The 12,244-nt window shown below is 39.8% G+C and overlaps 1 protein-coding gene across 1 annotated transcript; it reads left to right on the top strand.

The window, feature by feature from the left end:
- The first annotated feature begins 956 nt into the window (after nt 1–956).
- fam83fb (family with sequence similarity 83 member Fb) lies at nt 957–10,489 on the top strand. The gene is made up of 5 exons (XM_023283939.3): nt 957–1,546; nt 6,183–6,350; nt 7,406–7,527; nt 8,858–9,585; nt 9,717–10,489. Exons 1-5 carry the CDS (start codon nt 1,064–1,066, stop codon nt 9,761–9,763), a joined length of 1,548 nt encoding a protein of 515 aa, XP_023139707.2. The 5' UTR covers nt 957–1,063; the 3' UTR covers nt 9,764–10,489.
- Nucleotides 10,490–12,244: the final 1,755 nt, after the last annotated feature.

The raw sequence follows: 12,244 nt of genomic DNA, 5'->3' as shown, positions 1-12,244 counted from the left end.
AAAGCACGAGAAGACAACTATAAGTTCAAGAGGTGAGGTATACACACTATATATACAATATGAATAAGAAAAACGGAAGAACACAGGGATACTAAAAACACAAATTTAAGAATAGTTACATGAATGAATTTCACTTTGGAGAATATTTCATAACTATACTATATATATATATATATATATATATATATATATATATATATATATATATAGAGGCTATATCATAAATCTTAACATTCTATTTTTAAAATGATTACTCATATGCATATGTGAAGTTATCTGGTTATGTAGAGGGATGACCTGAACATTAGTAAGTGACATGATGTTGATCTGAAGGTGGATATTCATCAATGAAGAGAGGACACAGGTAGATCAAATTAAGAGTACATTTAATACGGACGAGCTCGTGATTCAAGCATCATGCGGTGAATGAATGAAGAGAGTTACAATGACTAGATCTTTATAGGTTTCAACATCTGGCATACATTAAGATACATCGCATACGAAGAACAAAGAGAGAAAGAGGGAGCCAGGAGGTCCCTAGTCCCTTTAGGTTAACCCACAGGTCAACCTGTGATAGATGATAGCTAAAGTAAACGTTTCAACATATGGTTTCATTTTGTTTAACATTCTTGAGCTAAAGAAAATATATGGAAAGCACGTATCCCAGAAAAACACATACTATCAGTAAGCAGAAATATTATTAAAGTAACGTGGCAGAATTACCAGAAATGGCAATGCAAGCTAGACCTTCATTATTTACAAAATATGACAGGAAACACTAATAAGTACTCAGTGTCAAACAACATCAACAGAACAATCAGATTGTCATTGAGTAAGTGTAGTTTATATTTTGTACATGCTGACATGCCCACACTCTAGTAGATGCTCTTTATTCCTCTGGCACTTGAAGGCATCATGATCTCAGCCCCACCTCTGTCCTCCCGGTCAGGTGAAAGAAAACTTCCCCGGTTTTATTTTTACCTGTGCAGTGACACATCAGCAGGCAGGTGACTTCTCCTGGCGTTAGAGGGTTCCTGAGCTCCAGGGAGGGAGACAGCCGACCATGGCCGACTCCCAGCTCATGTGCATGGAGGACGGTCACATCGGAGCCAAAGTCCCGGAGACCAGACCGGAGTTCTACTACAGCGAGGAGCAACGCGTGGCCATCGAGGAGCTGCTCAGGAATGGGGACGGCGCCTTCAAAACACGACTCAAAGAAGACAACATGAAAGACTTCCTGTCCGCCAGGGAGGTCAAACTGTTTCAGAACTCTTTCAAACGGTACGACTCCGGGAATGACAGCAGAAGCACGGCGTCCCCCTCCAGGTCGGAGCAGGGAGCCGCCGGTACCGACGCGGATTCGGGGGTCCACTCCACCTACTGGCCCCAGATGTCGGACACTGAGGTGCCGCCGCTGGACATCGGCTGGCCCAGCGGGGGGTTGTTCAGAGGGGTGACCCGGGTGGCCGTGCACACACACCCGCCCAAAGACAGCGGACCCCACATCAAGGAGGTGGTGAGGCGACTCATCCAGGAGGCCAGCAAGGTGAGGAGGAGGAGGAGGAGGAGGAGGGCCAGGGTCCGGAGAGGGCCAGCTGCGGGCTAAAGCTGGCATGATACCTTTTAACAACTGGAAAATGTCAGGATTGCTTTATTTATTGCCAGTTAACAGTGCTTTAACAGACAAAGTTAAGAGTAGCTAAGCTGGGTTTAGTAGTCTGTTTAAAAACACAGTCCACAGGTGAGGTAGAAAAGTTGAACCAGGTGTGCTGTGACTGGGATTTGAGCTAATGTGAAAGAAGAATGCCATTTTTATTATTTTCATTTTTTAACAAATAACCTATCAGGAGGCTTTTTTGTGTTGACAGCTTTTTTTTTTAAACTTTGTTCTTCTAATTTTTACTACAAACGTGTTTGCAAATGCATAACACAAACAACAAGGTGAGGGAGTCACACCTTACATAGAATAATAAATACATAAAATCATCCTCGTCTGTCCACCTATATGCATTCTCATACAGTATAGATGTGTCTGTAAGCAAAGGGTCCATTTTCCCCCAATATCCTTCCCCTACATCCTTTTGTAGCCTCAGGTTATAAGTGATCTGGTCCATATGATGTATGATGACAACAATTTGTTTAAAAAAAAAAAAAAAAAAAGAAATGGAGGAAAAATCTTCTTTCAAGAATACAGTGTGATAAATTGAGATCCATTGGGCGACAGCGCTGTGTGAGAATGCAGTTTTGTTTTCTGTTTCCCCATCTACAGGAATTTACCAAGCGTTTAGTACTTGTTCAAAGCTTGGAATTCCCTTCGGCCCAAGGCGTTCACAGTACACTGCTATCACTGAAGTGGAAGTCTGGTATTATCAGGAAACTTGGTGTCGCATATGTTTGATTTGGCCAGTCCTCAGTTGGTGGGGCATAGAAAAGTAGCTTCCGTGGTTTTTCTTGGAATTCCAGTAATTAAACCACAAGCCTGACGAGGAAACACTCGAGCGGATTTGTTCAAAGTACGTGTCAAAGGAAAGTTTGATGGCATGATTTATGAAAGTTTGGAAACTGCTAAAATATCAAGACACCCATATATACCCATAAGAGGCTGAAAAACATTTGATCAGTGGAAAGATCTGTCTTTGAGGATAAACAAATAAAATACGAGCAAATTCAAAACTGCAGTATTAAAAATAAAGATTAAAATAAATATATTATCATTGTTACTATGGGGAATAACAGCCCCGTTGAAGTTGAACATTGGGGTCAAGCTACACTGCTGTTTACAACATCATTCTGTTGTGTACTATAAATATCCTTTTATTCTGACAGGGCTGAAGCCATGGAACACAGCACCAGAGAAGGAGTGGATGCTGGTGTCCAGATACTTTTGATCATGTAGTTCATGTGTTGCAACAGCTAAAAAGCCAACTCGTGCATTCTGTTTAGCTGCATGAGGCCCAGGAAGTATGAGTGTTGGAGTGATTAGTGCCCCTCACACAGTAACAGAGAGCCCAAAGTCGGTCTGAGTTGCCACTTGTAATGTTTACTCATGGACTGGTGGAGCTGAGCTGAGTCATCTGTTCCGCCTGCTCACAGTCCAGCAGTGACAGGCTCTGCTGGGCTCACCCTGCCTTATTCTGCCTCTTTAAAACTGGGTCAGGGAGGACAACCAGAGCATGTGTCAAACACTCACTCCGGGTTTTTTAATTGGCTTTGTTGCACAACTGCTCTTTGCACTTTCCCAGAATTCTCTTTTAAAACTTCCTTTCTTTCTTCTCCTGTTTACTCACCTCCTCATTCTTTCTTTTATTTGATGTTGACTTTTTGTATTCCTCTCTTTAATTGTTTTGTTTTTGTTGCTTTCTTCTTGCCTGCTCACATTCTTACACTCTCACCTTCCTTTGTTCCTGGTTCCAAATCAGTTCATACTGTACCTCGGTATTTTAAGTGGTGAAACAAGATCACTGGTGCTTGGCAGAAGGCTGTTTTCCCTCATATGTTTAGTGATTTACAGTTTGCACACCAGTGTGTTGTTCCACCTTGCTTTTATTGCCTCATCATGACAGTCATATGGCAGGTTTACATCGGCTGGGTGTTTTTCTTACTAGTCTGCTTCTCCTTCAGGTAATTTCTAACTAGGAATAAAAACTGCCAGCTATATGCTTTCCATATATTGACCTTCATAGTATACCCATGTTGGATTTATTTTATTTGATTGTACTGAGTGTTTTTCAAAAATTCAGACATAAATATACAGCAGCTGGTTTAGCTTGGTGTCCATGAAGGAATGTAACTAAACAACCAGCTTTGTTTTGACTTATCAGAAAGTCAAGCAGCTCGTCTTCAACAGAAAAGCACATGTTGAGCAACCAGTTCTCCAGGAACTTTATTCATCTTTGTGCATAGATATTACATTTCTCCTCATCGGTTTTGTTTTTTTTGTTTTTCTCATTTTACTTGATAGTGATGATCCAGTTCTCAGTCTGCAGTCCACAAGTCTCAGCCTGTATCTCTGTTGTTGTCCTCACAGGCCCACTCAGCATTTTTCCTCAGTGAGACTCTGAGTGGAAACAGCGGATCTTTTCTGCCTTACAGAGGACCATTTGTTTCAAATTTAAAGGGATAGTTTTTCCACCACTTTGCTTTTCAAAGAACAGTGAACCAGCTGAGTAATACACATTTCCCAAATCTGCACCTCGACTTGTACCAAACATTTCCCTACATGTTTGAAAGGACCTCCTGTGTTCTGTTTGTCCCCACTTGATCTTTTACAGTATGGACCTGCTACAGCTGTGGCTTTGGCTATTGTTTTCCTGTAAACTTCAGTTGACAATGCTGCTTTATAGAGCTTGTTGTTAAGCTGCAGGGAAGAACAGTGCTTCTGGTCATCTGTTTGTACATTCGACATTCTGCTCTATGTATCTTGACTTCAACAGACCAGTGGTCGACCGATTATTGACTTAACAGGTTACTGGATTCAATATTTAGCATTTCTATATTATTATTTTTGCTATTTTTAGATTAATTCCTGATTAAATATCTTAATGTACTACTTGAACAATGCAGCTCATATGTATGAGAGTAAGTGGTGGCTGGATTCACCACTGACATCGTGAAGAGGAGCAGGATGTGAGGATGAACTTTATGTACTGAAGTGGGTCAGCTGCTTTGTTCTGATATGTGTTTTCTGCAAATAGTGCATGTTCCATCCCAACTCCAGTCCTGTAAGGGGGAGAAAACAATACAAACTTGACATTAAGAACAACAGACAAACACTGGAATGGTTTATTGTGATTTCCTTACTGCAAATAAATGAAATGTAAATCTGTTGACAGATGATGATTGATATCCTGTTTTGCTTTTCATGCTGTTACAAAACTCACATTGATGTGTTTTAATAAACACAAGAGTTCCTGTGATGTGTGGTTAATTATCATCAGTGTCTCTGTTGGGTGTTTATTTCAAGTATATGAATGGGAGTCGTTCACAAAGGTCTATAATTATACCCACTGTAGGGGATAGTTATCAGGCATTTTCTGAAATCAGCATTAGCCCCACTAATAATGAGGATCTAACAGTTACAGAATGATTAGTAAGCTTTTATTCATCTTTTATTACAGTTGTAATGAAATTTGTTGCTGGACTGGTACGTTTAGTGGACGTTACAGTTTTAGATATCGTCTTGTCTAAACTTATTGTAGTTAGCTTCAATCCTGATATGTTCCTATGGTGGTACATGATTAGTAGTACATCTATGATGCTGGTGTACAGTGTGTCCAACAACTTGCAGTCTGTCCCGCTCGTTCCTTCTTATTTGTCTGTTGACCTAGTAATCACAGTTGTTTTTTGTATTCAGTAGTGATTTTTAACAGTCACACAAAACATTTAGTCTTTTTTAGCCTGCACACACAACCACTGGTTAGAAGGAATTCCTTTATTTGGTAAAAGTGATGTGTAAACCTCTGCTAATCCCAGCACTGTTAGAGGGATAAGCAAAATCTTTACCGGAGCATTTCTTAAGACAGACGCATTTAAGCCCTAAATTCCTCAGCTGATCTCCTTTTGTTGTTATAAAGCTTTATCTGCATGATCTGTCAGCTCAGACTGGAACACAGCACAGGGATAATACAGAGGCTGTCTCCACTCTGGTATGACCTGCAGCGAAGGCTTTTCCATGAGGCCCTACAGTACCTTCATGGTTAGAGTATTAGCAGGTGGCAAAGTGCTTCAGTTGGACAGATTAGCTTCACCTCATGGATCTTTGTTGGCTCTCTAGGAGGAATTCTGCCCTTAAGTGGTGTGTTAATTTTTTTCTTTTCTTACTGAAAGGTGGCATGGATGAGAACCTGAGCAGTGAGCCTAAGCTGACACTCCGGTTTCTCACGTCACAACACATTTTTCTTCTCTGCCGCTGTGTTAGTAATGCGTTGGGCTCTGTTTGCGTCAGTTTTACTGTGTTGATGCTGTGTGTTTACATGCTTCTTTTCATCTAGTATTTTGCATTTCTGGTTATCTTTAGCACTAAATAGATGAAAACTCTACCACTCTTTTCTTTCAGTGTTTCAGTATACCTTCAACAAAATTTTATCACCCAGCGCTTATCCAGGCCCCTACGTGTTTCCACCAAAACATATCAGTTCTTGTTGCATTCGACTTGAAAGCTTACTGAGCTGTATCTTTTGCAGGTGATAGCCATAGTGATGGACTTGCTCACAGACATCCAAATACTGCAGGACTTGATGGATGCAGCTTGGCGTCGCTCCGTGCCTGTTTACATCTTGTTGGATGAACAAGGTGTGCCACACTTCCTGGATATGTGCTTCAGACTGCAGATTGGCTCACAGCATCTCCGGGTAAGAAAGCACTTTTATATTCTAAAATTAATTTTAAGTATGCGTCAACATAAGATCTATTGTTCAAAAGGCAGTGGGTTTTTCTCATTGACTTATTGCTTGCTACACTACATAGACCAAGGCCTCCTCAGAAAATACTATTAATAACAGGTGGAAATTGGACATTTCTGATAAATGTTTACTGAAACTGAAGGAGCAATCATTTACAGTCACCTTAATCACGATGACAGTAAAGTCTGTCACAGAAATGTCACTGTTATTAACAAATCCTGATACATAAAAACCAAGAAATATGAATAAATATGACCTTGATACCATTTTACTCCCATTAAAGTGGAGAACAAGTAAAACAAAAAGGGCTTGACATTAAAATAGTTACACAAACAATAAGAGACAAGATCTCTAAAACAAATGAGTTTTACTGCCACCTTCAACAGGCATCTGTGTAATTTTTAATCCTCACCATACAATATTTCCAGTCGTATTAATAAAATCACCAAATGTGTTAATATATTCTCATCATGCCTTGTAGCACATTTTGATACATACAGGTGTCCGTTTACGTCATTTATTTATTTTTTGCACATACGATATATGATAAAAAAATTGCAAACAAATAGATATGCATATAAGCTTTCACAAGTTAAAATAACTTATGAACCACAAATAATAATAACTCAGTTAATTAGGTAGGTCAGTAGTGAGTGCAGAGAAGTGTAGCCTGTAATAGGTGCAAAGCAAAAGCACATAACCTTAACCAAACATGCTGGTGGAGGCCTGCGAGGAAAAGGAGGGAGGTTAGATCCGTCATTTAAATAAATACTGACTGACCCGTTTGTGCTGATTGATAACTATAACGTACATACTTGGCAATGTTGCAGAGCTGAAAATATTTCCTTGCATAGGCAGCCAGTAGGAGGCATAGTTGAACTGATTTTGACATTGTGGTTTTAAAATTGAAACTATCAACTGCTTTAGCCTTGGTGAATTTCTACCCTCTTAACTGTGTTGTTTTCCTTTTTTATGACCTGACTGTTACCCTTTGCTGTTTGCAGAACATCAGGGCCAGAATGCTTCAGGGAATTGGCTTTGGGTTGTCCTTCGGCAGACTCCCTGGGTCACTCTGTAATAAATACATGCTGGTAGATGGAGACAAAGTCATGTTTGGCTCCTACAGGTGAGGTTTGTGTGTATGTTGGTATGAATTTTACTTTACTGCTTTCATGCACCTGTGAGGAAAGAGAATGTGTGTGTGTCCAAAACGTTGTTCTTGCTTAATTATTTATACCATAGATAATCATTTCAGAAATTAAGTAAATATTCTAACCTCTATGTGTAGGATTAAGAAATTTCCTGATACCATATTGCATTACAGTCCAACATATCACACCTGTTCATGCCCAGCTGGGATGGTGGTGTGGTCGGAATACACTTTCAACAAACCTGTTTATCTGCTTTTATCAGCGGTAATGCTTTGTGAGGACATGTAATCACTGAGTTCTGGAACATCAGATGTCAGCAATTAACTCAATGACGTTGCTAAAAATCACTGAAATTGAGGGGAAAAAAATGATCACACACAGTTTAATTTAGCCAGAATTATTTGGAGATGCCTAAAGTTGCAGCAGTTACCCAAAGTGAAATTCTCTCTCAGTTTACAGACTGATCTGATGCAAATTTGACCTCCAGTGTTTGTGTATACACACAGCTGTGTGTTGTTAGTTATGTTCAGCAAGGTTTCAGATCACTAAATGAAATTACTTGTGCTTAGTTTTACTGCCTAATGAATCTTGGCTTTGTGTGCTTTGTCTGACTACTCGTACCGTCATAGTTTAGCACGTTAGCACGCTAGCTTTTGCTCATTGGTAGTGAACTCACAGCTGAGTTTGATGAGTATCAGCAGTTTTACAAGCAGTTTGCTCAGCAACAATAGTGCTGAATGAAAAAATGTGTTTGACCTGATAATAGCATTAGAGGAAATGCCAGCGGACCACAAACATAATTGCAATTCATCCTGAATATTTGGACCAATTTTCAAGACAAAATATCAGCTTTTTTTTTTTTTTTTTTTTTGTGGCAGGGGATTTTCACCTTATTATACTTTACTTTTAAATATAGGAAAAGAAAGCTGGGAACTGACATGCAGTTAGGGTCCAGCTGGCGGTTAAATGGACCAGGGGCTTACTGCTGGTGGATTCATGCGATGTGGTGTACCTGAAATCAAAGCATATCAAACCCCTTGTCAGGACAAAATTCAATGGAAGTACAGTTAGTCTGGAGTCTGGAGCTAACAAGTAGACCAACTTAGCAACTGATATTGTACTTCTTGCATCATGAACACAAAGATAGGAACTACTACTAATGCAAAAATGGTTAATGCTACAAAAATATGACCTAAGTCTGTCTGATGAATGGTTACTGCACTAAAACTTTTAGCATTTGCTGTGAAACTAATGGATCAATGAGTATAAAGAAGCCTCTAACTGTTAATCTTATGTGTGTTCCAGTTTCTCTTGGTGTACGTCTCGTATGGACAGAAACATGATCACTGTGATGACAGGACAGGTGGTTGACTTCTTTGACCGGGACTTCCGAGAGCTCTATGCCATCTCTGAGAAGCTGGACCTTTACAAGGAGTTTCACGTTAGCCCGCCGGCTCCCACTGTGACCACCACCATTCGTTCCAAAGTGGAACCCAAACGTCCCCCATTACCAGCAACCACATCCCGCTTCCAGGTTAGCTTAGGGGATTCACCAAATCCTGACATCCAGGTGCCTGCACACAAATACTACAACCCCAAATATGCACTGGCGTTTGGAGATGTTCCACGTCCACCAGGATCTCTGCAGGAGCGAGGACCTAAGAGGGGTTCAGTGCTGATCAAGGTTCCCGGGGAGATGGACCCTGGGAGGCCACGACTGACCAGCAGTGAGAGGATGGGTCCACCGCCCTCAGAAACCCTAAGTGAAAGCCTTACGAAGCCAAACGGAGTCAAGCAGGACAAAAAGGGGCGGTTTTCATGGAGGAAGAAATTCTTGAAGGGGAAATCTTCCAGTAAGCTGTCTGTTAACAGCAGCGTATGCCCTTCACCCACAGAAACAAGTCAGACTGATGAGATTGAGGACAGTTTTGAGGTGGTTGTGGTATCTCCATCCAAAGGGAAGAAGAAACAGTCGAAACTGGACCAGAGGACACCGTCTGAGCAAACCGTCAACCCTGTACAGGACAATGAGAGTGAGTCAAAAATACAATGAAAATTCTATCAATAAATCTGAGGGTTCATAATTAAGAATGTAGGTTTGTTGACAGTTTCACCTCACCAGTGTCTATTAATAATAATGTTGCTGTTTTTTTTCTTCTCATAGGTCTTAAGAGTCGACGTCGAGGAAAACAACCATGCAAAGTGTCTTGATGTGAACCTGCCTGTTTTTAACCTCAGAACTCATTCACACATTCTTACAAAGGATTACAGAATGACTTCTTCAACACTAACATCACATCTGAACGTGCAATATTGTAAGTATTTTATAAAGACCAGATGAATGTATAGTCTTTCAGATATACATGCGCAGTTTTTATGCCAAGTGCTGAACATAACACCAATGGTCAAAGTACTGTGGGATGCATGTTTCCCTGGGAGGGTGCAGAAATATTTAATAAGATATTTCTTGTTGATCACTTCCTTTTAGTTCACTCTGAACCTTGTTGGGGCTTTAGATTTCTAACTGTTGTGTAGTGAAACGTATAGGCAGACTGGACTCCACCTGATCAGGGATTATTATTGCTTATTTTATGAGCAACCTACAGCAGCGCATTTCCATACTTTGGATAATTTGCTTTTGCTTCTCACTCCTTATATAATAGAAAATCCCAGTCTCTGACACACAATTATGGAGAGATTTTTTATTTTTTTTTAAAACAGTTGAGCAGACATGGACGGTGTGTTTACCTTTTTTAGTGAGGTGTTTGTGTTAGCCATTAGGTGGGTATTTCATTGTACTGTAAACTTTTTACTACTTTTCACTTGTAATTTTTCTGAAAATGAATGTTGCTAAGAATTTATGTTGATATCTGTTTGATGCACTACTAAATTGTGGGATATTTTGTTCTTTGTAGTTAATAAATAGTTTTTTATTTATTGATTCTACAGTAATACTACCTATGTAGTTTAACTTTTCTAGCTTGATAAAGTGTAAACTAAGTTACAAATCAAGGCCAGAGTCTATGACTTGACCGTGTTCAAACGTCAAAAAAATTTCTTTAAAGACCTTCAAAAAAAATCACCAAGAGAAGTCAGGATGTGTAGGGCAGCAGGACTTATGTGTGGACAAAAAATCCAGGAGTAATTCTTAGCAGTAATAACACCCCAAGAAGAACTGAAGTTACTGAGCCGTGCATCGTCTTTATGCTGGGAACGTTGGCCATTTTTCCACACCTATAGGTCATATGATAGGAGGGACAGTTTTGACACCATTATACTTTTCTCAATCTATTGGTCAGATCATGACGTCAGGTTATCATATTTCACCCTAGACAGGTCATCTTTTACAGAGAACATGCCCAGACATGTTCAGGTCTTTTGCTCCACATCTTACCCTCATTATTTTGTGGTAGATTTCATGCATATTATTCCAATATATTTTAAAAGTTAAGTTTACACCATTATGTTTTCAGTACATATGTTTTACTTCTGGTATTTAGTCTAATAGCATTTGCCATAATTATATCATCTCTTAGCACATCGTATCCAAAAAATATTAAACTACAAGGTTTGCATTGTATTAATACAACAGATGCGTTTGATTGACATTTTAAATAAAGTTTTGACTGTTAAAAACAATGCCTGTTTATAGTATGAAAGAAAAACAACACAAGGAACAGATGCAAAAAAAAGTTTAATAAAAATGTGTTAAAAAAATAAAATGCATTGAAGAAGGGAGACAGATATTTGTGAAATTCATGACCTAGACTGTAGCCTCTCCTAGTGGAGACCTGCAGTAGTAGGATGCTCCAGCGTTTAAAATGCTCTGCTGCTGGTTGCACTGCACAAAGCCACCGCTAGCTGCCTCCCTCGTCCTCCCTCTGGGTGCTTGCTAACACATCGGGTCTCAGAGAGGAACCACAGGCCTGATTGGAACTGATGGTTGAGTTGAGGGTGGAAGGGGGGAGGTGAGGGGAGGGGGAGGGTGGGTGTTGCGAGCGGGATGTGGTGCAATATTGAAACAGGAAGCTACAGCTACAGCAGGAAGAGGTGTTCTCACACTAATTTATAGGCTAATTCTACTGGCACACATTTTCACAGGATACTTTAGTCTTATTGTTTATCCAGAAGCACTGCAGATGTTGAATGGAGCTGTTACTGGGTCACGGCACAACTGCTGACTTGTTTTAGCACAGAAAATAAATGTCATCAACAGCATTAAATGCCTACAATAATAATACATTTTATTTGTTGTCACATTGCAGGACATCAGGCCTAATATCCCAATAATGAACAAGAAAAGGATCAAAGAGTATGTGAGGTGGATGAATTACAATTGAGTGACAATAGTCATACTATTCTAAACACGTTTGAAGTTGTGATTTCATTGTACAAATTCTCTGGTACTCATGGTGTTGATTCCAGAAGGTGGAACAGACTGTAGGGCAGCAGAGGAAGATCTTGAATCATGCATCCGAAATGTCTTGTCAGGTAAAGGTCATTTTATTTCGAGATGAGTTGCATCAATAACCAAATAACGGATGCAATGATGCACCTTAAACTTATCCAGTAAGAGAAGTGAAGAAGGCTGCGAGCAGATGTGAACAAACCAGGTTTCAAAATGTTCACAAAAACAATAAGTAAATGCTTTAGGATTTTTTCATTTAGTTTTTCTTGATGATAAACAAAATG

The sequence above is a fragment of the Amphiprion ocellaris genome, chromosome 4 (assembly GCF_022539595.1).
Source record: "Amphiprion ocellaris isolate individual 3 ecotype Okinawa chromosome 4, ASM2253959v1, whole genome shotgun sequence".
Taxonomy (NCBI): Eukaryota; Metazoa; Chordata; class Actinopteri; family Pomacentridae; genus Amphiprion; species Amphiprion ocellaris.
The sequence above is the reverse complement of the archived record's forward strand: the minus strand, read 5'-3'. Positions and strand labels throughout refer to the sequence as shown.

Excerpts from the sequence above, each read along its gene's own strand:
- fam83fb (XM_023283939.3), top strand. The coding sequence starts at position 1,064 with ATGGCCGACTCCCAGCTCATGTGCATGGAGGACGGTCACATCGGAGCC. Across the intron at positions 1,547-6,182 it reads TCATCCAGGAGGCCAGCAAG|GTGATAGCCATAGTGATGGA; the intron begins GTGAGGAGGAGG and ends TATCTTTTGCAG. Across the intron at positions 6,351-7,405 it reads TTGGCTCACAGCATCTCCGG|AACATCAGGGCCAGAATGCT; the intron begins GTAAGAAAGCAC and ends TGCTGTTTGCAG.